Source organism: Podarcis liolepis (genome assembly GCF_965112155.1).
Source record: "Podarcis liolepis genome assembly, chromosome: 14".
In the NCBI taxonomy this organism is placed as follows: Eukaryota; Metazoa; Chordata; class Lepidosauria; order Squamata; family Lacertidae; genus Podarcis; species Podarcis liolepis.
Genome location: NC_139569.1, coordinates 17326289 through 17351145, shown reverse-complemented (window position 1 = coordinate 17351145; position 24857 = coordinate 17326289). Strand labels below are relative to the sequence as shown.

Sequence of the window (24857 nt, the reverse complement as noted above, 5' to 3'; positions counted from 1 at the left end):
CTTTATCGTTACTGTCTCTTTAAGAAGAGACAGGGGCTGGACCGGGAGAGCGCGAGAGCTGCGAAGGGTCGCAAGCAACATCAGCAGATTCGACAGGCTCTGATCGAGGCCGCCGCACATAAGACAGGAGCGTCGAATCGGCTGCTGCTGTTTAGACCAACGTATTACCCGGCCGTAGAGAAAAGGCAGCGCAACACACAGAGATAAACTTCCGGTAAAAATCGACGCCGCTGGTGGTTCCGCCGCAGTTAGGCACCATAGAGAGCGCGAAGCAAAACTAGAATGACACGCGCTGACACACGAACTTCCGGTTGAGGTTCACCGGCTTGATTGGGTTTCCGGTCCACATGCCTGGAGAGTGTCTTGGGGGTCGCTGTTAGCCGTGGCATCATTTCTGCCCTTGGTGAGGCCTCGCCGGGGGGGGGGGCGGGGGCCGGGGCGAGAAGATGAGAACTTCTAACGGCGGGAAGCGAGGGGCTGAGGCGTTTCTCCCTCACGCCGAGCGGTCCTGTTCTACACGTCAGCGTGGGGATTAAGTCCCACTGAATTCAGCGAGCCTTACTTCCGAGTAGACGTGTCTTGGGTTCCGCGTTACGCTAATTTCCAGAGCAACAGCCGTGTTAGTCTTTTGCTGCAGCAAAAAGCGAAAGCAAAGCCCAGCGAAGAAATCTTGTGGCTCCTTAAATACTTAAGGCGTTTACAGTATTTTGGCTTAAGCTTTTTGTGGTCGGCAGCCCATTTCGTGAGGGGCGTTCAGAGGTGGTGCTATAATAAATTTGTTATGTCTTTAAGATGCCATGAGACGCATTGTTGTGGTGCTAAACCACTGCGTGTCTCCTCAGAACTGAGTTCACTGGGGCTTATTCCTAGGTAAGCAGATAGAGGATTGCAGGCTTAGGCTGAAGTTTCCCTTAGGCCCACACAATACCTACACAGGTGGGAGCATCCTGAAGTTTTGTACTTGCATGTTTATCTAGGTTTTTAAAATCTCCGCTCCCACAAGGAGGTCAGGATGTTGGTGGTTCTTATTACTTACTATATTTATAACCCACGTTTTCCACCAAGTAACTCAAGGGTACCAAGTCAGACCATTTGTCCATCTCGCTCAGTATTCTCTACTGATGGGCAGCAACTCTCCACTGTTTCAGACTTTGAGTCTGTCCCAGACCCACCTGGAGATTCTGGGGATTGAATCTGGGACCTTCTGCATACAGTGCAGAAGTTGTACCTCTGAGCCATGAACCTTTCCACTTCTTCTGTTTAGGGGATAGTAATTAGCAGCTCTACTTTCTCAAACCTTGGTGGTATTACTTATCAACCTCCTTGTTGTTTTCCAGAAGTGACCAGGATAAATGGATTCTGACTTGCTTCAAGTTCGCCTTTTAGTACAAGAAGCAATTGGCACCCTATCTGTTTCCAGAGATGGAGCCCAGATCTGTGAGACTTTGCGGACAATTAAGAGCTACCTTAGTGGAACTGAAAATCCACCCTCCATGAAAGAGAAAGAAGAATTTACTCACAACCATTTTACTACCTTTCTGCAGTGTCTTATCAGTAACCTGAGTCTTGATTGGCTGGAGCAGTTCCAATCAGATGAAGATAAGGAGTTATGGGATTGCTTTTTCTTGGAAGGACCAGCAGACCAAACTTTTATGGTTCTTTTGGACACCATCATTTCTACAGCGTAAGCATGGCTACTGTGCTGTGATCTCTAATTCCAAAGCTGTTTTGTTTTCAGGGTTCTCTCAGTTTAGAGGCCTGAATCCAAAGAGCCCAGTGCTAAAAGCACTTTTGCACATACAGGAAGACTGCTGATTTTTATTTCCGACAGCTGTCTCGCGCTTCATCAGATGCCACTCAACTTTTCATAGCAGCTTTTTGGAGTAAGGTGGAATGTTTGAGCTGCAGTGGGAAGGAGGATCCCAAAAAGTCAAAATACATATGCAAAGGAGTGTGTGTGTGTGTTTTAAATCCCACTTGTAGGCTCAGTTGAGATGTGATTCGAAAATCCATTATTTGGTGCTGTGTGAATTTGCATGGAATAAACCTTGTGCTCATGCACTGTGTCTTCTCCCTCCTAGTTTGAGTCTGTTTGCCCATCTTAGGTTTCAAGGCAATTACAAACTGTAGTTTCTGAGTTTGGATGTAAGGGCAAACTAGTTTGCCACAAGCCATAGATGGAAGGCAATACCAAGGGGCTGAGGGTGTGCCTAATCATTCAGCCATGGTTTGGCATAACATCTGAACTGAGTCATTGGCTGCATTCAGATGTAACTCTAGAGCATGGTTTTGCATGATGAGAATGAGCATGGCTAAATCTTGGTCTCATGTGCCCTCCTCTTCATGAGAAGTGTTCATGAGAAGATTGAGAGATTCTCCTTTCCCTTTAAAACTAATCACAGATCCCTGTATGTTCTAACTTAGGAACTGAGGTTTGTCTAACTGTGGTTACTTAAAACAAACAAGACTCAAAACAATGTTTTTTAACTAGCTGCTGTTAGTGCAAACCATAGTTCACACCTTTAGAAATAACAGGTGATTGTGGTTAATTCAAAAAACAAAAGCAAAGGCTTTTGATCTTCTCATACATGCCAAGAAGTAGTGAAGAGGAGAAAGAGCATGATCCCAAGACTCATTTTCCTAATATTGAACTGTAGTGTAGTGTTATTTCTGAACCTGGTAAATGTTTCAATATACAGTACTGCATGGACAGAACCCAAATATGCTTTTATTTTACCTCTCACTTTGCAAAAGTTATTATCATGATTCTTCGGTGCAATATTTTGGGCTTTACAGAATTTTGAATCCCTTAGTAAGGGATATCATCCTGAGGTTCAAAGAAAGGAGATGTGTGGTTGCAGGAGTTATACAAGAGTTATGGGATGAGAGTGTGGAAATAATTGTGGTGTGGATGTGTTTAAAGGAAGACTGAACTGCCATTGGTCAAGGATGCTATAATTCTTTCCTGTAGTTGGGTTAGATGACCTTTAAAATTCCTTCCAATTCTAAAGGTGGTAGCTAACAGAAATTGATGTTCCTTAGTTGATTTCAATGGGTGTGCTTTGAGTATACCTAATGTTGGATACACCCTAAAATTCTATGATTCTAGAGCAGCTTGATGGACATCTGTGAGTCCTCAATAAACATTGCTTATACATTTTCAAGTCTTTGGCCACAACCAGGAATCATAGAAAAGTGTGGTTTAAAAAACAACCACCAGAATTGCAGGTGATGATGTTATCTGTTGAGTTGCTTTTTCCTTATGAATTGAAAATAAAGGCAGAAAAATACCTTTCCATGCAGGCCCAGTTTCCGTCTGAATAAAGTCGTTGATGTGCTGGAGCAGTTCCTGCAGAGAGCTGGACTGTCTGCTCTGATGTGGGAAGTCTGCAAACAACAAACACAGGCTGGCCCTTCAGTGCTACAGGAGGCCATCCTCAATAAGGTGGCCTGTCTCCCTGATCACCTAGGCAACAAGCTCCAGGAAGAAAACCGGCCAGTCTTCTTCCCCCAAAACTACTTCCCGCTGCTTGGTTTGGAGATGGTCCAGGTGCTGGAGAGGATCTCTGATTCACTGCGAGGTGAGATTTCACAGGATCTGCTGCTGCTGCTGCACTGACAGGCCGTGGCTAAGAATAACAAGTATTTAAAACCATTTCTGAAATTAGGGGAGGGCGGAGGGAAGGGAAGGGGACCCTTAATGAAATCTGCAAGACTTGCCACTGCTTCCTCCCAAATTTAGCCAAACGACAGGCTTCCCCACAACCTTTTGGAAACAATAGCTAAGGAGGTTTCAGAAAATATAAAGGGGCCAGACTTTGCCTCTTGTCTTCCAAATAAATCAGTTAACACAGGTGAAACTGCATGGCTGGTCTCAACCAAACCAAGAAATGCATAGCTGAAGACCAGATTGCTGTCCTCAGCCAGGTACATAGTTACAGAAACAGGGGAAGGATCCTAGCTAGTGACCATTGAATAGAGATAGAGGACCAAATCATGTCCTCCCTTAGTCTTTTAAAATGGAAGCAAAAGGAACCCAACACAAAAGTTAGGGGGAGTAGCCTCTCCCCATTTGACTGCCTGTAATTTTAGCACTAGACAAAGCAATAGTTTTATATCATGAACCTACATTGGTATAGTAGGAGTATGCAAATACTTTTGAGGTTTTTGTTTTTTCCAGAATTCTTAGTTGTGGATAATTTTTTGTCTAGCTACTGCTTGATAAAGAGCTCTGTGAAGACCAAACTTACAAACTGAACTTGGTCCAATAAACTATATTTGTATTTCTTGGTGCCAACACAGTGATCACAGCTATCAAATTACATCGTTACTTAAAATAATAACCTGACACCCGTATATCTTTAAGTGCATGTGAATAATTAAAGGCAGAATGGTGTGTGTGTGCAGCCCAACCAAAATAAAATACATTTAAATCCCATTGTTGTCAGTGTGAGTCTTAGGCCTGGAGAATTCAAAAAATCTTTTGCAGGTATGCAGTAGTTTATTGATTTATATTGTGCCAGTGATGCAGATGGTGCTTTGCACCTATCTCAGGGTACACTGACCAGCCGTGGCTCTCTGGAGTTTTTGATGGGGAACTTTCCCAGCACCCCTGGAGGGGGTGGGTAGTGGTTTGCTGTGTAACCAGCTGGATCTGTGGTCGTTCGTGATCTTACAGAAATGGATTAGTCTTCCTAGCCTTGAAAGGAACGCCAACCTGTTTTGTGCAGAGCTGGCTTCTCTCAAACCTCATAACGAGGCTTTCATTGAGTAGTGAGTTTTATTCTTCTGAAAGGACTTTGTCATCCTCACTTGCATGGACCCACTTTTCATTTTTCGTGTTTAGCTCACTAACAGTTTCTTCTGGTGTAAGCTTTATCTGAAGAAGTGTGCATGCACTTATACCAAGAACAAACTTAGTTGGTCTCTAAGGTGCTACTGGACAATTTTTTATTTTTTTATACATAGCTCCAGGTTATTGACTTCCCCTGAGGACTTCCACGTCTATGCTAGTTCTCTATTCATCTTCATGGAAGCTTTGCAGCTGGAGCTTCAGTCTCAGTTCTGTGATCTGATGGATTCATCGACTAATGTGGCTTTTCTTGTATTCCAGGTGGCTTGGATTGCTCAATCTCCTTTGTGTCCCAGGTGCTAGGGAAGGTATGCATGCATGGAAGACAAAGTGAGTGCTCTTTAAAGCTTGCAGTAAGCCATAACTTCCTTTCAACATGTCTGCTTTCAAAGCTGCTTTCTCTCTGCTCTGTCACTGGTTGAATCAAACTGCAGCGATTGATTATCTCTTGATGTAATGATGCTTCAAAGAACTCCTATGTAGGCTGGTAAGAGTGTTGCAGTTGGTAGTGTGGTTCATATGAACATTTGAAGCAGCTTTATGCTGAGTCAGACCATTGGTCGATCTAGCTGTGCCTAGCAATCTGTCAGTAGCACTCCAAGGTCTCAGACAGATTTTCCTCCTGCAGTCCTGTTACCTGAACTGAAGTTGCCGGGGATTGGACTTGGGACCTTATGAGTACAGAGCCTGTGCCCTACAACTGCTTTATGCACCAAGTCCCCAAGCTTGGCATTTCGCAGGAGCTCATTTCACAAAAAACAGTCACACTCATTCTGAAGATTTAAGTGTATGTGCCTAATGAAGTGTAAGAAATTACACCATATCGTAAAAAGTATTTAGCCTCTAGAGTTACAACTCTATGAAGATTATTGTCTTATGAGGAGGCTGGAGTCTCTGGAACCTGGAAATATTAAGCAACTTGATAATAGTGTTAGTTAATAATAACAACAAATGATGATTTTGGGCCACTGAGAATTCCAAGGGTTAATTCATGGAGAGCTTTTAGCTTTTCCAGATAACTTGATTTACTGTTCCTGCTGACTTGCCCTCTTCTCCCTGCACCCCCACCCCATGGCCTGTGGAGTCATTGGGTGCTCTTGCATATCACAATAAACCACGTGAGGAAGAGACAAGGAAAGTCAGCTGGAATACATAATCAAGTTACCTGGTAAAGCTAAACCATGGTTTATTGTGGCGTGCATGAGCTGCAGTGAACCTTGGGTTCATGTGATTCCTTCCCCCAGACTGGAGGTTAGCCACCTCTGCGATGATGAATTCTTAGAAACTGTCTAACCTATAAATGACCCGGACAGCCAGGCAGGTGGCCTGGAAGAGGAACTGGATGCTGGATAAACAGGGAGCATTGGTTTGATAACCAATTTTTCTTTCGTATTCTATGTCGCTCTTTAAATGACTTGATCTCAACAGACATGTTGAACACTTAAGACTGAGCACTGCTTAAGAAAAGGCAGCTGTTATCGCTTTTTCAGCCACTAGGAGGCAGACTTTTAAAGAACAATGCAATGGAAGGAATATATAATGCCATGGTTTACAGTGGCGAAGAACAATGTTATATGATGTGTGAAGGGCATTCTTATTAAAATGTTTTTAAAAGCTCTCCTTCTCGAAGAACAGCAGGAAAGATCCCCCTCTTCCCACCACCCAAATTATCTTAACTATTGGCCAAAAAAATAAATAAATAAGGAAGTAAAAAGGATGTTTGTTCTTCCCTTTCTGATTTCAAAGCAACTCCTTTTCTTCTTCTTTTGGGATGCAGAAGAAATCCTGAACGTGCTGGTGCCCCAGCTGACGGACCGTACCCAGTCTGACTGCATCTGGCAGAGGATATGCTGGCGACTGGTGGAGAGCGTGCCGGATCGCTGGGTGGAACCTGTCGTCTGCGGCTTTGTTCAGGCAGCAGCAGGGTAAGCAGCCAAACCTCTGCGTGGAACAATAGGAGCATGTCATGCCTCTTTGTAGCCTTGCAGCTGTTGAAAATGGTTCTCTCTGCACTACAAATTAGATTTCCTTTCAGCCTTCACCTGTTGAAGTTTGGAAAGGAGGAAGGCTTATTTATTTCATTTATTTATTTGTATGCCTCCTCATAAAACACAGCCCTTTGGGCAACTTACAATAAATGACTCTTTAAAACAATCTGAATATAAGACCGTTAAAATATAAACTGAAATAACTACAAGAAAAACACAGGTCACAGCATCGCCAAGATGTAAAACACAGACTTAAAAACTGGAGAGAACCTGGCAATATAAGTTGTTTAGGTGGCCTGGGTAACGAGAGAGGTCTCTACCTGGCACTGAAAAGTTGACAGGGATGACACCAGGCAAGCCTTCCTGGGAAGGGAGTTCCATTACTAGGTGCCAATACCAAAAAGGCCTTCTCTCTGGTGGTTGTCCATCTCTCTTTATTCAGTGGGAGCACCCCAATACAGCACCTGAAAAGGAGCTTAAAAGTTTGGTTAGGCAGAGGCTGGTCTTTCAGACATATTTGATTTGAGCAGAGAGACATCTCCCTTGCTTTTATCTGTCCTTATAGGATGGGAACTTGAATATTGCTTTGCCAATACCTTCCAGACTCTGTTTGTGAATCATCTAGTCTTGTGATCCAGTTGCGATTTTAAAACAGCACCGATTTAGAAAAAAACACACTCATGGTTGAAATGTTGCTTTGTCTGTATTGCTAGACCTGCCGTGCTGTCACGATTGTTGGGGAATTTGGTTGTCAAAAGCAAGAAGGCTCAATTTGTGATGACCCAGAAGATGCTGCTGCTTCAGTATAGCTATCCGGTGAGAGTCCTTGGATGTCATTAATCAGGAGGCAAGCATGTTTGTTGGGATGGCATTATATGCTATGTCTAAGATGGGTGACCTGTGTTTTTACAAGTTGTGATGTTGCGGTGCTTGTGCTCTTGGACTTGCAAGTACAAGTTTCAGGGTGCCCCTTCTGAGGCAGGTTTGGGGAAACGTGGGCTGGCAGCATCAGGAGGACATCACATTGGCTAACCCTGATTTAAGGAAATAACCCTGCCATCCTGCTTTCTGACCATAAACCTGTAAATTGCATGCACTGTTTTTTTTTTCTTTCAATTTTCTTTTACAATATCAACACAATGCATATTGTATTGGTATACTGAGCATATTTGTAAATTTTACAATTACAACAAATTGGTCCACTATGAACATTCATTGTCAAGCTCATATTCCCATATAATGACCTGAACAGTAGGTCACCCGGTTTGCTTTATAGTTCATAGCTTACCGGAAGATATTGAGAGTGTTCCTTTCTCAAAGGGTCTGCCGTGATTTCCATTGTTTGTCATGCGTATGAGCTCTGTGGTTTCATTAATACAGACTATGGTGCTCCAGAACCTCCTTGGATATCTAGCCCTGGACAACATGCGGCGTCTCTTACTGATCAAGGTAAGCAGGGTGACGGCTAGCAAAATATATTTCTATATATGTGTGAGATAAAGAGATAACATGCAACTTGGTAAAGAGTTCATAGGAGTACCTTCCCACCCCTGTTCTATATAATGTAATAAAAACACATCAGAACTAACTTAGAATGAAAGAGGAGTGACCCCAGGGCCACTGATCTTGCCAGCCTGTGTTTCACTCCTTTTCCGTGTGCTAACAAACTAAAGGTTTAAAAGTGAGATAAATGGGTGGTCATTTCAGAGTAGCCTTTCTCTGTCAGTGGATGAGATCTTTTCATAAGGTTGGCTCTCCCACTTGTCACAAGATGCTGAATATCCTGTGCGAGAGAGGATTTTCTAGTTCTGGGGAATATTAGATGTTTATGGAGCACCATTGCACTGAAACCAAGTTGGGTTCTCCATCCTCACCTCTTCTGGTTTAGCTTGCTAGGGTGGGAAGAGGAGGCGATAATCACTAACCGACTGAAAAAGTTGGTGGGATTTCAGATGCAGCCATGTGTTCCTTCCAGCAGATTGATGAGAATGTTGTGTTCTGGCTGCTCCATCTGGAGGGCAGGGGGGTTGTAGCTGGGACTGTTGCAAAGAAACACACACACACACACACACACCTTTCTCCCAAGACATCCTGAGCCCAAGGAGCAAGGTCTGCACACACTGGCGGGACTGTCTCCCTGGAGCCCAACCCTTGAGAGGAGGCCCCAGGTGGCAATTCAGCCCAGATATGCAGGGCAAAGCTTTCTTAGTAAAGCACAGGGCAGATGATCCTGAGACATTGAGAGTTAGTGCCTTGACTAAGAGGTTCTGTACAACTTACTCCTCCTTGACCCTGCTGGTAATTGGAGAGTCTTTACACCCCCAAATTTTGCTTCTGGATAAAAAGGGGATGACGAGAGATCTTAACCAAGCTTTTAAGAGGCATAGGTCTGGCTCCAGCAGAAGACTTCCTCATACAAAGTGGAATTGGGTTCATTGGCACTTACTGCGAAGGTGCCTCTTCTGGTGGACGAAGGGAGTCGGTCACTGCTGGGTTATTATGCTAAGAGGCCCCAAAAGGAGGCTTGTGGGGACAGGGGCAGAATGACACGTTGAACCCGACACTTAGGTTTCTAACACAGGTTTTGAAAGAGCTGCTGGAGACCTGGGGAAGCAGCACTGCTGTGAAGCACTCCCCAGTGGAGCAGCAGCTGTACATCAGCAAGGCCATTCTGATCTGCCTCTCTCATCTGAAAGAAGCAGAAATACTGAGTGACAGACAAGGTAAGGGAGAGAAAAAAGGACCAAGCTGGCATCTTGGGCCTCTGGGCCTCAAAATCTTCATGGTGACTACCTTGGGAGATGCTCACAGGGTGGCTGTGGCAATTGGTTGTATCCAGTGCCAGTCTTACTCAGAGTATACTTATTGAAATGAAGAAGCCTAAGGTTGCCCTGTTCATTCTCTTCAGTGGGACTATTCTGCACAGGACCACCATTGGATAGAACCTATTATCTTGGTGTGAATGTCATAAAACTGCAGTTTATTGAGATGTGGCGAGATCAGTAGGATGTCTTGCCAATAGAGATCAACTGAGAAGTAACCCAACATAGGGTGTGATAGTCCACCTGTGGCAGCCTTCCCTAACCTTGAGACCTCCAGATGTTTTTGGCCTACAACTCCCATCAGACCCACCTAGCATGTGTGTGCTGGCTGGGGCTGATGGGAGTTGTAGGCCAAAGTATCCGAAGGGCAGTAGGTTGTTGAAGGATGTTCATGGGATGGTCACGTGCTTTGAGCTTGGAGTACTGGTGCAGAGTGTTGCTTATGATATGTTATTAGTGATGGAAGATCACAGGCCTGTTAAGGATTTTAATTTTGACCCACGGGCAGAAACAGGTCTTTATCTGTGGATCATTGTGCAAATCAGCCAGTATGTACCGTGGATCAGTACCCAGCTGGGCTCTCCTGTTAACATTAAGGACTCTTTTTTAAAAAATAAAATGAGTGCAGGTTGTGGGGTTGTCTTGTGTGGTTTCTGTCTTGTAATGTATTCAAGGTTCAAGAAAAGGTACCATAGACATTGTTGAGTCTATGGAAAAGGAGAAAAGAAACGGATCTCATACTATTATGTTGCATTGTATACTTCTTAAATATACAATGAAAATTCTTTATTTTTCTGTAAAAAACCAAAAAAGACTAGCACATTTATTATGAGTCTGCCTCATTAGAACCATCATTCTTCGCAGTCCATAAAACGTTTGGAAGTAATACATTTTGTAGCCATTAAAGTGTTTTGTTTCTGTTTTAACCTGTGTTTAGCTGGCTATTCCTTTGAGTAGTGTACCCCCACCGCTAAAAGAAGAAGAAAAGGAAAGGAAAGGAAAGGTCAGCACTGTCTTCTTCTGCTTGCATTGGAAAGCCATAGCAGATGGTTCAAAAGATGCCAAAATATATATTTGCCCCATTGTGGAAAGCACAACACCTGCTTATCAGGTTTTAAATATGTCAGAGTTGGCTATTGTGCTTTTTGCTGAATTTTCCTGGTCACCTTCTGCTTGTCCTTCCAGAGCTACTCACAGTCATGATGGAAGGGATGAAGTGTCACCTGGACAGCAACTTGCCAAAGATCCGCCATATGGGGATGGTTGTGGCCGAGTGCGTCAGTGCCAGGGTAATGCCTGAAGGCCCCGCTCTGAAATTTCAGGTGAGACAGCCAAGTGAACTTTCTGCAGTGTTCGGTTGTGGCAGGGAAAAAATCCGTTAAACATGCTAGTGGAATATACCTTTGGTATTGTGTCCCAGCTTCTGTCATTTAAAATTGTTGTGTGTATATGTTTGTGTGTGTGACAGAGAGAATGGTTCTGTTTAAATATAATGGGAAATCAGGATTTCCCACCATGTGAACAAGTGTGTAGGAACCTTTGCCTCTCGGGAGGAGAGCGCAAACTTTTGCTTCTGCTTTTAGAAAGGCAACATCTCTTTGTTAGGTCCAAACTTTGTTTGTTTGTTTGTTTGTTTGTTTGTTTGTTTTCTTAGGTCCAAACTTGGGGGACTGGTTTGCAAGACTGTGGCTTCAGATCCTGGCTTTTTTTTCTGAAACCACAGTTGAAACAAACCATGGTCTTTCAAATCAGGTTGTAATAGGCAAATGTGGATTGTTTCAAAAATGGAAGCAAAACCTTATGTCTCGTTGTGGCTGTACAAGAGGCCAGGAGGGAAAGTATGCAAGTGTGAGGCTTGTTCATTCATTTAGCAGGAAACTGTGGGTTCCTGTTGTGTCTGAATCCAACCAACATTTAGTCGAGTCTGGCCTTGCTTTTAAGCAGGCACCTGTCTCTTGTTACAAACCTTGCGGGTCAACCTGTTTCAACCATTTTCTGAGGTGAAACAACAAGCGCCATCCCAAGAATGGACTTAGTAAATCAAATCACGGCTGCCGCTTGCCTTTATGCAAGAGCCAACCTGTGTACTAGTCCTCTTATTCTATCTTAATGTTTTGCTTTGTTCTCAATGTGTTAGTATGAAGAAGATGATGAGATCAGAGATTTAAAGACCTTGCTGATTCAGAGGCCAGAGCAGATTCCTGAGAGTGATTCCCAGAGCATTGGGTAAGTTTTTTAGACTCCTTCAGCTTCAACTTGCACTGCCTGCTTCTTGTCATTGTTTTCTCCGCTGGAGACTTTGGCCTACTTAACACATAAAGCTAAACCATAGTCAAAACTAATCTGTGTTAATTTGTGTGGTGCTAAAATACACTTTGTTGAATAAGCCAGGATTATAAACTGGTTTGATCTAACCTTGTTTCAACAAAGCATGGTTTAGGCTAACCACAGTTTGTTCCTTTCAAATGTAATCATAAACTGTGTTTGATTTAAAATAGGAAGCAGGTGTTCCCAGACCTCTCACCATGGCTATGCCAAAGGAGGGGAATAAAGGGAAAGATCACGTGAGCCAAGAAGCTCTCTGCTGCACTAAAACATGATAGCTAAAAACTAAAGCATTCTGTGCAAATGGGATCTTTTATCTACATAACAGTTTTCTTATTTCTTTGTGGAGTTTCAGGACATAACTTCTGACGTTTTAGAACCCAGGCTAATTAGCAGCATGTTTGTATAATAGTTATGTTTTCACCTGCTGTTGCACCACTTTCCTATTATCAGCATAAGCAAGACTTTCCCCTCAGTTGGTAGGAACTTTTTTTTTTTTTGCTGCTGCAGGAACAGCAGACCAGCCATGACACCAGGCACTGTTCTCAAACCCAGTGTGAAACCACAGCCAAGTGCTTCTGAAGGATTGGACCAGGAGGATGACTCTGAGCTTGATAGGTATGTGCCAAAATGTTGTTGCCAAGCAAGAAGATAGATACAATGTAGGATCTTCACACTGTGTGCATGAATCGAAGCTCATTTGAGGAAGAATTTAAATTTGTTTCTTTTTCAGCGATGATGACCTCGTTCCGTATGACATGTCAGAGGACAAAGAACTGAAGAAGACCAAGGCTCCCACCTACATCCGAGACTGTATTGAAAGTAAGTGATAAGGGATAAGACTGTATGAAGTCCATAGCATTGCTCACATGACACACTAAACCATAGTTAGCATGACAAGAGCAAGTAAGAATGAGCCGCAGTGAGCCATGGGCCTTCAGACTTCCCCTTCCCCTTCCCTCCTCTCATTTGACCAGGAGAAACAATTTGGAAGCGTTTGTTTCCACTTTTGCTTAACTGCATTGTCCAGACCAGCAAACTGACTGACACCAACTGGATAGTTTCGATCAAGCAAACTTCAAACCATAGTTACTGAAGCTGGCTTGTTTAAACTAACCATAGTTAAAATTAACCACTGTTTCTGGTCTGTACAGCATAGCAAGCTGTGGTTAATCAAATACAGAAGCAAAAGCTTTGGAACTTCTTGGGGGAAGAAAGGAAGTGTGCCATGCGGCTTTATCATGGTTGTTCAAGTTGTGCAAGCCTATGGTTTAGTGTGACATGTGAACTAGCTTTCTGGGATGTTTTGTTTGTTTCTATCCCACCTTTCATCCAAGAAACTGAGGACGCGGCAGTGGCTCTCAACATGTGTTGTGTTTCCTGGTTGAAGTAAACACATTTATTGCCCGTGAAACATCCTGTGGCTTTTCTGTTGGGCTGACACATTCTATGCCTTATTCAGAGCCTCCTGCACTTCTTTGCTATCTTCTGTCTCCAAAACTAGGGCAAGTCAACATGGTGCCTAACTGATGGGGCTGGACTCCAATTCCCATCATCCCCTAACCATCGCTCATGGGCTAATGGGTGTTGGAGTTAAGGAAATTTTGAAAGGCACTTCAGTGGCTACTTTTGTCCCAGAGCTATCTATGAAAGACTGCCACAATTATTTGCAAACCCAAATCTTTCAGTTTAAAGCATATGATTACATGAACTTTCTGCGTAACATATATTCCTGGTACAGCATTAACTTGACTGGACAACTGGGAAGTGAAATGCAAGCTTCCTTCTCCTCTTTCCTTTCTCTCAGTCCTGACTGGTCCCGAAGATCCGGACAAGTATGAAGCCACAATGAGCACCCTGGAGACTTTGATCCGAAGGAATGTGGCAGCTGCACGAGAAGTAAATGTGACCTGTGCCTCCTGGTTTTTGGTTTGATCTTGATTCAGCTTTAGAGATAACCCATGAGAACTTGTTGGGGCTCAGGGGCTTGCCCTTGATGAGTGAGAAATACAGGAGGGTGGTCCCCTTTGCCATTGGAAGGCAATGACAGTTCTCTGTAGTTCTGGTGCTTCTTTGCTGTCCAAGGCAAAATAGCATATTTGGGGTGTGAGGGGGGAGACGCAGTTAGGACTTTAGATGATCTCCAGTTGCTCTGCCCATACATTGAAGCTCCTTGGCAGGATGATCAATCTAGGCAACCTTGGAGACCTCTTGAACACCCAACGTAGGGTGTCATGGTGGCAGCAGGAGAGGGGGACTGTCATCTCCTCCCTGACCCCTGCAAACTTTTTATTACACTCGATGAGACCAGCTGACTCTCAACATAACCTGCCTGAAAAATCAAGCCTCTTCAATGGCTGAGACTTCAGAACACACACACATACACTCTCTGGTATTTTTGTGCAGGTGAGTGTGGAACTGGCAAAGGTCCTGCTGCATCTAGACGAGAAGAGCTACATAGAAGGCTTTGTGGGGCTTCGTCAAGGCGCTCTGGTGGCCATCGCTGTCACAGACCCAACACCAGTGAGTCCTTGTGCTGTCTTTGGTTCTGACTGCAGGGGCTGAGGATCTGCAGCTGGCCTTTCTTAGCCAGGCTTGGAGAGAGGGCCATTTGAGAATCTAGCTAAGGGTCTGGTAAGACGAGGAGATTGGTAAGGTGGCACTAGGTGGACAGGGAAAGCATCTTGCTAGGAAGGAGAAGGAAAGCCATGGGCGGAAGCACTGGAACAGGAGTGGTCTGTTCCTCTGCCTTCTTTCCTCTGCCCCTAGTTTGCCAAATTCATAGGGCAGCTTGTTAAGACTAAGGAGCCACAGAACAGCTCTAAACTCACCTTTGTTTCCTGTCGCCTAGGTGGCCCAATTTCTGACCTCTGAGTTCTACTCCCTGAACTATAGTCTCCGCCAGCGCATGGACATCCTGGATGTAAGTGGCCCTTTTCCAGCATATTATAAGCAAGCCTTGCAAGAGGTAGTGTTGCATTGCAGCTAAGAGACTGATTTACCTGTCGGAAGCTCCCCAGTTCATCCCTCACCTCTGCCATGAAGTTGTGTACATGTGAAGTTCTGACTCCCGCATCCCTTATTTTGCTATTGTAAATGGTTTATTGTAGTTTGAATGATGCTCTGTGTTTTATATTTGCTGTCCTTGTGAAGCGAGTGGGATGCACTGTCAGGCTAGAAGTTCCTGACAGCCTCTTGTCTATTCACTCAGGTGCTGGCCAGAGCAGCCCAGGAACTCTCTCAGCCCTTTTCTCCTAAAGCAAAGCAGCTTCCTAGTCTGAAACAGCCCAGCATCCAGATCCTGTCTAGCAACAGCTCTTCTCCGGACTGGCAAAAAGTTGTGGATGAAAGGATCCGAAGCAAGACCAGAAGGTTTGCAAAGGTGAAGCCAGGAAATGCAAAACTGCCTTTTGCAGCAGCAGGGGCACATCAGTGCAGACAGACGAGCTGGTCTTGTATTCAAGGGCTTAAGGGTCTCCCACTCCATCCAAAAATATGCTTTTCTGTTTAGTTCAGGCTTCCCAAACTTCTGATAATGGGAGGGACCATACATTCACCTACCCATATGGAGCAGAGTTCTCTCTTTGTTCTGAAGGCCTTCATAGAATCTTCCTTTACTCAGCCCAGGAGAGACAGCAGCCCATAATGTTATTAGGGTCTTGTTTGATTGGCTCTCCTCAGCTTTCAACCCCCACCCTCCATGTCTATAAGTTACAGACCTGTTCTGGCCTGTCCTGGATCTCTCCTGATAGGACTACATTGGTGGAAGCACCTTGAGAGTTCTATCCCTGATCTGGTCAAAGTAACAATTAACAATTATATTAACTCATGTGACCTGTGGCTCCTTCTGAACCACTACTCCAGGATACAGACTGTTTGCCTTAAAGAGCCAGTCAACACAGCAATGAAACGCTTAGCATACTTTTTATTTCAAAAGCACATCCTGTTCCAGGAAAAGAAAAGCTATAGCATATTCTTATTTTCATCCTGAGATGGGCCTCCTGCCTCTGACGGTCATCTCAAGAGAGGACAACTTTTCAGTCCTATCTCCCGTCTTTTATTGCCTCCATATTTCCCTCCCACGGATCTGTGCCATAGAAAGTGATGCAGTACAATCACATTCCACAATTTGGTCCTGCCCTCCGCCACCAAACATCACCCCCCCCCCCCCCCGACATCACTTGTTTTTGAGTTAGGCTGATACCACCTGAAATTCAGAAATAGATGTACTTTCCCTGTCTGTGGCTGAACTTGGTCATAAGATGTTGCATTGCTAACCACAAAGGTGCTTAAGCATTTCAAAGGAAACTTCCCTTTTCTTACTTATGGGCAAATGGCAACACATTTCATGTTTTAGACACCAGTGCCCTTTAAAACTGATGCTAAGCTGATTAACTATGTTTCCAAGTAATCAAAGCATTACCGTGGATCTGGATTGGCATGTCTGAAATTCATAGAATCATAGAATTGAAAGGGACCCTAAGAGTCCTACAATGATCCCTCACAAGGAAAGCAGATTGGTCTGTTTAAGGGAGAGTGGAACAAAACATTGCATCCATGAAGCCTCTTCTGGGGTCTTCGTCAAGTCTCACTTGCTAGTGACGGTTCTCCTGCCTGACCTTTCACTTTCTTTGGAACAGGGCCAGTCCCGAGCAAAGCCACCATCTGCCCCCAACAGATTTGGTCCAGTTGCTGGTCATTTCTTTTTCCCGCTGCTTCGGAACTTTGACAGGTGAGGCCATTTGCATTTTCATGTCCCTAGGGCTGTGTTGTGTTATCAGAGGCGTGCATGGAATACATTTTGAATATCTCCTGCAACAGCACCCATTATATTCATGGCTGAAATTTATCTCATTGCAGAAAAAGTAAGCTAGCAATCAACCAGGTGTGTGATTCAGGTTTGGCAGGTGCTGGGCTGTGTGTCTGTATTCCATGTTAATAAATGCACCAGGCATTTATATTTAAACAAACAAGTAGTTTAATTTAAACAGAGTACAGGACTTTTTATGTCTCTTTATTTTGCCACTCCCAACAGCTCCAAGAGCCAGAACAGTCCAAACTCTTTAAAAAGACTAAACTGTAGTTCACCTTTTCATTTGCAGGAGTGCTGCAGCAAAAATGTCCAAAGGGTGCCTTTGCACCCAGGTCCTTGGCTCCTTTTGGAATAGCTGCATGTCTGTTATTGCTCAGCTTCTGAAAAAGAAGGCTCTGTCTTGGCTCCTGGAATTCGGTTCTCTTTAGCAATAGCAGAGGGTGCCTGGTGGAGAACAACTGTTCTCAGCTTTTTGTAAATAGCAATTAGGATAGGAGCTGGGAGCTGCAGTTTAAGACCAAGGCTTGCTGCTTCTTCTCCTTCTCTTTAATAGTAATAATACAGTAATAATAATAATATTTTTTAACAAATAGAACAAATTGTCAGAAGTGTGTCTTCACACAAAGGAAACCAATGAAGGTTCTAGATATACACCTGGGGGGGGGGAGAATTCCCCAACCTAGGAGCTGCCACAGAGAACGCCCTCTCCCACCCGGACCAACTCCCTTCCCAAAACTTTTGAAGGCAGTGGAACTACCAAGTGGCTCCCTTTGCTGATCTTAAAACCTAAGGGGGGTTGTAGGGAAGGAGGCCATCTTTCAGAGCCAGCTAAAACATTCTCCCTCTCTCCTTTCCAGGCCACTGACCACCTTTGACCTTTTGGGAGATGATCACCTGGTTTTGGCCCGGCTGACACACACCCTGGCAATTCTGATGTACTTCGCTGTCAACACTGTGGTGAGGATACTAGATAGGCCCTTCCAAAGTACCTGAGAAGTGCACAGTTGCCTGTGTTTGGCTTTTGACATGCTGTGGCATCCCATCTTTTGACAAAGGGAGCCAGTGAACATTTGCTTTGGCGGACAGGATGTGAGGAGGTGAAGCATCTACACATGGTGTATGCAGGGGGTTTTTGAAACTCTGTGTTCTGATTTTGGCTCTGAATTAGCAGACCCTTTGGTTTCAAGGCAGAAGAAGCTGCTCACCTCTCCATGCTTCACTCTGTAATTACCACTGGCTCTGGGAGTTTGCTTCCCTCTGCCCCTCTAAAATCAGGGTGGGAAAGTTGTGGCCTTCCAGATGTTGCTGGACTGTAGCTTCCATCTTCCCCGACCACTAGCCATGCTTGCTGGGGCTGGGAGCACCTGGAGGGCCACAGCTTCCCTGCCCCAACTCCAAAAGCCAGGTGCTCTCAGGATTCTGCATAAGCTGCTTGGTTTCAGAACTGTAGCAATAGCCAGCAGACCTAGCGAATGCAGGTGGGTGGAACGTCCACTCTCGACACAGCTCTCAGTCACTGTTGCCTTCCCACTCTTCAAGCACTAACATACCCGATGGCCTCCCAAGACTGAGTCCTTTATCTTTGATTGGGTCACTTGTAATTTAAAAAATAAATAAATCCAGATTCCTTGGCCTTGCAAGCAACTCCAGCAATGTGTTCAATAGGGAGATATAAATACATATCCCACAAAATAAAATAAAAAACACAATTTGACAGTTTATTTAAACTTCAAATGTGATGCTCTTCAGTTTTTAAAATGGATGTCAATGTTTCTTAAATCAGTGCATGCCGAGTTTCTCCCACTATGTACCACCTGAAGGATGTGGCAATTCCCCTGACTCCGCCCCCAGGTACGAAGCAGTAGTGCCTTCGGTTGTGGATGAGCCACTGTTTCCATTCCTGGTCTCTTAATGTTTGAAGCCAGGGCAGACTTTCTGAGGGAGAGAGGAGGAGGCTGCTGATCTCAAGCAATAGCCAGCAGTACTGTTAACAGATGGCAAATTGTCACTGCTTTTCGGTATACAGTGGTGCCTCGCAAGACGAAAATAATTCGTTCCGCGAGTCTCTTCGTCTAGCGTTTTTTTCGTCTTGCGAAGCAACCCTATTAGCGGCTTAGTGGATTAGCGCTATTAGCGGTTTAGCGGATTAGGGGCTATTAAAGGCTTAGCGGCGGCTAAAAGGCTATTAGCGGCTTAGAAAAAAGGGGGAAGCGGGGAAAAATCGGAACACTCGCAAGACGTTTTTGTCTTGCGAAGCAAGCCCATAGGGAAATTCGTCTTGCGAAGCAGCTCAAAAACGGAAAACCCTTTCGTCTAGCGGGTTTTCCGTCTTGCGAGGCATTCGTCTTGCGGGGCACCACTGTAATTCTATACCTGCCTACAAAGGAGCAAGTCCCATTGAGTTTGGTGGGGCTTACTCAAAGGAAAGTGACTGGGATTGCAGCCTTTGCTTGTATCTTTACCATTTGGATTTTCTGCCTCAGAAAGCAAAATACCCGAGGCTACCCATTCAATGCCTCTTCCATGGATCCTTATTTGTGTGTCTCCTCCAGGTAGCATCTGCGATGGGGAAGGCCCTGCTAGAGTTCGTCTGGACCCTGCGCTTCCATGCAGACACGTGAGTTCCTGTGAGCATTGAGGGACCCTCTGCACCCAAAGCCAGGGAACCCAATCCAGTGGGGGAAGGAGTTTGTTCTCTTTGTCCCATTCTCCCCCTTTGGGCCCCCCAGTAGTGCCAAGATGCCAGAGCCAGGTGGGGAAGAGAAACGGCTACAAAAAGGGAAAGTCAGGTTGAGTAAAACTGAGGCTGAGAGAGCATTTCAAGCCACACTGCCCTCAAGTTCTTGAATGAGTCAGCCATTATCATAAGCAACACTTTCCACTGTCTGTAGTTTGAATGTGAAACTGATGCAACCTCAGGCATGAATATGTCATTATTATTATTGTTATTTCATTAATATGCCCCCTATTTATTTAAATAAATTTAAATAAATAATTTGTTAGTTGCTTTTTCTTGCCCAAGGCAACTCCCAAGCAGGTTAAGTGTAGGTTAACTACAGTGACGATCTTGTAATGTTTGTAAGTTCTGGGTTTTTAAACTATTTCGTATGGGTGTTAGTTCTTTCCCCCCTTTTTCTTCCCCCACTTTTATGTCTTGTTTTTTCCCTGTGCACTCTCTCTCCCTCCACACACACACAAAAAGAATAATTTTTAAAAACCCATGTAGATGCATTAAAACAAAGGAGGGGGGAGGGACAGCTTTAGCTACAGCTTTCTTGGTGTTGTTCTTTACACTCCAAATAGCAACTAGAAGATGTGAGTGGGACAGAAATCTCCTGAGTTCAGCTCTGGGTAACTCTCGGTGCAATTCAAGCAATTAAGTTTGGTGACTCCAGCAGAAAAATGAAGCTAGCAAAGCAGAAGGCAGTGTCAAGGCCACCAGCTATCAGTTGGGTAGGGATGAGATTCCTTCCTGCTGGCTTTCACAAGGGCACTCCTTTTCCCTGCAGATATGTGCGCCAAGGGCTTTTGTCATCTGTCTCTTCCACACTCCTGAGTGTCCCTGCTGAGTGCCTTCTGGAGGACATGACGGAGGAGCTTTTAGAGACCCAAGCCTGGCTGGCAGGTGAGAAGTCACTGTGAGAGCAGGCCATTGGCAGGGGTTGTGTTGAGGTCAACCCTTCTCTCACTCTCTGATATTGGCGAGAGGCAGAGAAGCTACATCCCAGGCTGGAATTTCTCTGTCCTTGTTCCCCGTGTGCCAGTTCGGTCATGTGAATGCGTCTGTCTTCCTGAGGGGTGTACAGTAGTGCCTCGCAAGACGAAAAGAATCTGTTCTGTGATTCTCTTAGTCTAGCGGTTTTTTCGTCTTGCGGAGCAAGCCCATTGACGGATTAGCGGCTTTTAGCGGCTTATCTGCTGATCGGATCAGCTGATAAGCGGCTTAGAAAAAGGGGGGGAGGGGAAAAACCCTGCAGGAACTCGCAAGGCATTCTCGTCTTGCGAAGCAAGCCCATAGGAGATTCGTTTTGTGAAGCACCTCCAAAACGGAAAACCCTTTCGTCTAGCGGGTTTTCCGTCTTGCGAGGCATTCGTCTTGCGGGGCACCACTGTATGGAAGTGGGGAATTCCACTGGGCCATTTTTCTTAGTGCCCTCCCACCCCACCCCCAAGCAAAGGAGGATACAACCAGTCTCCAGTCAGGAGAGGGCAGTTGAGCGTCTCCTGCGTGCCCAGAAATGCATGAGGACTGATGCAGCCTGACTCAGATTTCAATGCCGAAGGGGCGAGTTGCCAGGAATCAAGTGCCACATGCTCTAGATAAGCTCAGAAGCCTTCCCATTTCTGCCCTGGGTTGCTTTCCCTCACCATTTGGATCCTGAGAGTGAGCTTCCCACGGGAGCTGGAGAGGATGTGACACCAACACAGCTAGTCTTTGATCCCTGGACTGGCTGCTAGAAATCTGTGCCCTTAAAAGGGAAAAGGGCTGCCATGGAGCCTAAAGATTCCCTCTTTTCCCATGCCGTGGTGTGTGTGGAGGAATAGGCTTTTGCTGTCCTTGAGCGTAGCCTGCTGAGCAATGAGTTGAGGCTAGCCTGAAAGGAGACGGGATGCATGGTCTTGGGCTGATAACGCTCAGGAGGGCAACTGGACAGGTGGAGAAGAGTCTTCCTGGGCTGGTGCTAAAATCCCATATCCTCCTTCGCAGATGGAAAGTATTGTGCAAAGTGAATAGGGTAGGATTTGCATACGCAGTCAAGGTGTGGAGGGGCAGAGTCATCACATATTTAAACATCTCTCCAACTTTGGTTTTGTGGGTAACATGTTGCTTGGCTCATGAAGCGCTATAGGCATATGGAAAGGGAAGGCAAGAGCTAGTGGCTTAGAAAATTGGGATAGCACAGAGGTTTTGACTTTTATTTCTTCTACTGGGCTAGCCATCTGCTTCCACGGTGCACAATCTCTCGTTAAATAAGCCTTTGTTACGTTGGGGCAACTGCTGATGTTAATCATTTTGGACCGCAGGCTGCCCTCAGAACTGTGTTCCATTCTGTCATTTTATAAATAGAGGGGGGCTATCTGAGTGAGTCATGTACCCAGACTGACCTAGTGCTAGGCTTCAAGCGCTTAGCTTGTGCGCACAGGATTTCCTCCCACAGACTCGCCACTCTTTCAGGCTCCCCTCTGCTCTGACATCCTGATTTCCACTTTGCAAGACTGTTAGAAATACAGAGCTGCCAGCCACCCCTCCCTCCCCCTGGTACAGTGCCTATTAGCTGCCTAGCAAGCAGAAATTCAGTAGCTGAAATTTATTCTGTCCTGGCATCTGTGTGTTGGGGGGAGGGAATGAGTCGCCTGCTGCATTTCTCAATTCTTAATATATCTGCAGCTGTTTAAGCTGTTTAACCTAGTGAGAAAAAGACCGGCAAGCCGAGTTGATGTGCCGTATAGCACAGTGCTTAAGACAAGGAATGATGCAAGTGCCACACCAGATGCTAACTTTTCTGTATGGCATGAGGACTATTTGTGCTTCACAGTAAAAAGAAGTGCATACCTCGTTTCATAAAGTTGCCAGTTGATAAAAATGCACCTGTACAAAGTGGCTAATTGCTGCTCATGCACTGTGCAGTTGGAAGCATACCTCTGAGTAGGATGGCAGAAATTTCTTTCACACGCAGATAGGTGCATGCCTGAAATGGCTTTGTGGAAGTCACCACTTCACATAAAGCTTTATGCAAAATGTGGATTTGTAAACTTGAGCTGGGTTTGTGTGGGAGTCAGGCTTTAAATTTGTCCTTTAAAACTAGTTTAGAGGTAAAGAATCTGAAATACTGAGCCAAAAAGCATGTTCCAGTGTTCCCTCAGTTACTCAGTGTTAAAACTCCTCCAATCTTTACTTGGTCCTGTGGTTAAAGAAAACAGACAGCTGCTGCAACTTTATCTTGCCAGCACCTAGTGCTGAGATGTTATGGTTACACGGGGTAACTGTGTAAAAAAGAAATGTTGCTAAATAAAGTTTGGTCTAAAATCAAACAAGCTGGATATTTGGAGAGCTGGGGTGGGGATAACTTCCTTTTATTGTTCCTTTACTGAAGCACACTTGACAGTTCAACTAATGCTTTACAGGGATTTCCTCGAGCCATTCTTTCCTCCCCTCTTGTCTGTCTTTTCCTATTTTCTGCAGATGTTGCAGAGAAGGACCCAGATGGTGACTGCAGAAGTTTGGCACTGCAGAATCTGCTACTGATGGAAAACCTGAAGAAAAAAACTCTAGAAACGTGAAGGAGGGCTTGATGATGGAGATGCCCTTTGCCTGCCCTCTGCCCAGCTGGTGGCTCAGAATCTGCCCTGTCTCTGCTTGGAGGAAAGGAAAGGAAGGAGGACACTGAGCTGTAAGCCATAGATAGGTAGCTTAACATCTGGGCTTGGTAGCAGAGGGTAGTTGAGTATGCATTTGTTGTTGGTCTGTTGGTAGAGAGGTGTGCTGGTGGTGCTGCTTTTCTGCAAACACACACTTGTGTGTGCATAGGCTGACACTGTAGCCAGGACAGGAGCAAAGAGACTATTTACTCAGTGTTCTTGAACCAGGTTAATATGAGTATGTTGCAAAGGAAAGGATCTATGCCAGCTCCTAGAACCTGTGTGTTGTTCGTCTCATCTGAGCTCTGGATAGAGCATGGGCTCTTTTTGACTTTGGGTCCTTACTGGGTATCATGCATTAACTTCTGTTTGACTTTTGTGCATGACTGCAGTAGCCAATGGTAACACAGCAGGACTCTATTGACTGATCAGGTCTGATAAAATGGCTTGAAAGTGCTGTTAACTCAACCTAAGATGTTCACTGAACAGAGGACTGATGAACAGGTCATGTGGCTCATCTGCCAGGAGCAAATGAAGTCATTTCTCCTGGCGCTATTTCACACACACTGCAAAAAGCGCACTCTCAACTTGCACTAAATGCAATTCATTTTCTGCAAAGTAACCAAGAGGAGAAGGGGGTGGGGTGAGGGAAAATGGAAGTCATGTTGGATGCTCTGTTTGATTACATCAGATTTTCAAACAATGTGTTATGATGCTTACATCAAGGTCTGTTTTGGCCCAAGCCTCTTGGTCTCTCATCTTTTCTGATATACAAAATGACCCAAGACATTTGTGTTTCCCAAAAATGTAATAAAAGTACTAAAATACCTGAAAGTGGGCTAAAAACAAAAATGGCATATACATATGTTTACCACTACTAACTTGCTAAGAGATGCACAAACCTCAACAATTGGGTAGTGCATTCCAACCGTAACATCTTGGAAAAAGCCAAGCATACAATATAGCTTAGAAACTGGCTTCCCACCAGTCTATTTACCCCTAATAAAATGAGGCAAGGCAATCCTTTGGCTCTCCTCTAACAGTGCAGGAATAGACGTTACCATCTTACAGGGGCCAGGCTCAGGCTGCTTAGGAAGCCTCTGCTTCATCAGCCACTTCGTCTTCCACCCCTTTCTCCTCCATGCTGTTGTGACGAACCCTCTCTGGGGCAGTGTTTCGGCTCAGAGGAATGCCCAGTCCCCTGTGGACTGCCTCCGCAGTCTGTTGGCTCACATAGTAATTGAGGTTTACGCAGGGAATCTTTTTCCGCAACTCTTCTAGGTACCGGTAGGCCTAGGGAGAACAAAAGTATGTCCTAGTCAGGGGTTGTTCTCACATGAACAGAATGGTAAAATGAGCTAAAAAATCTACCTCCAGGTGACTGTGGCACTGACAAGCTATTTAAGCTCAGACTGTAATCCGTTATCTGCTTATACTGGAACAGTGCAATCATAACCACAGATTTGACTTGTCTTTGGGAAACCATATCCACAGGTTTTCAGCATTTGACTAAGGAGTTTTCTAATAGCTATACCAACAGCAGAAGGGTTGTGAGATGCTGGTTTTCATTAGCTGTATGAGTGATTCCCAAGGCTCCATAATATCTAGAATTTGTATTCCTTCATGATCATATAGCTACAACCTGCATTAAAGGGCTGGAAGCCAAGAGACACCTTTTAAAGATGTTACAGTGTATA

The 24857-nt window shown here is 44.8% G+C and overlaps 2 protein-coding genes and 1 long non-coding RNA gene across 6 annotated transcripts in view; 1 reads left to right on the top strand and 2 right to left on the bottom strand.

Moving 5' to 3' along the window:
- Positions 1 to 87: 87 nt before the first annotated feature.
- TELO2 (telomere maintenance 2) lies at positions 88 to 24012 on the top strand. 4 transcript variants are annotated; one of them, XM_083474285.1, is made up of 22 exons: positions 88 to 214; positions 793 to 870; positions 1338 to 1684; positions 3304 to 3581; positions 5114 to 5182; positions 6630 to 6777; positions 7554 to 7656; positions 8221 to 8289; positions 9422 to 9563; positions 10848 to 10984; positions 11800 to 11888; positions 12498 to 12605; positions 12721 to 12809; positions 13795 to 13886; positions 14394 to 14510; positions 14839 to 14910; positions 15199 to 15369; positions 16628 to 16719; positions 17658 to 17757; positions 19353 to 19417; positions 20310 to 20425; positions 22985 to 24012. In XM_083474285.1, the coding sequence occupies exons 3-22, from the start codon at positions 1353 to 1355 to the stop codon at positions 23080 to 23082; spliced, it is 2487 nt and encodes an 828-aa protein (XP_083330411.1). In that variant the 5' UTR covers positions 88 to 214; positions 793 to 870; positions 1338 to 1352; the 3' UTR covers positions 23083 to 24012. The 4 variants fall into 4 exon arrangements, with proteins under 4 accessions (XP_083330411.1, XP_083330410.1, XP_083330413.1 ...); XM_083474287.1 differs by lacking the exon at positions 88 to 214 and adding an exon at positions 317 to 595; XM_083474284.1 differs by lacking the exon at positions 793 to 870 and having other exon boundaries at positions 91 to 403.
- Positions 18493 to 19369, bottom strand: LOC310692999. The gene is made up of 2 exons (XR_014518947.1): positions 19158 to 19369; positions 18493 to 18811 (listed from the first exon to the last, which is right to left on the bottom strand). It is a non-coding gene; the product is annotated as an uncharacterized lncRNA (long non-coding RNA).
- Positions 22860 to 24857, bottom strand: part of IFT140 (intraflagellar transport 140) — an 82165-nt gene continuing 80167 nt past the window's right edge. Inside the window, exons 30-31 of the mRNA XM_083474152.1 lie at positions 24222 to 24453; positions 22860 to 23055 (exon numbers count right to left, since the gene is read on the bottom strand). Of these exons, the coding sequence (XP_083330278.1) occupies positions 24250 to 24453 (204 nt within the window). The 3' untranslated portion in view covers positions 22860 to 23055; positions 24222 to 24249. The remainder of the gene's footprint in view (positions 23056 to 24221; positions 24454 to 24857) is intronic.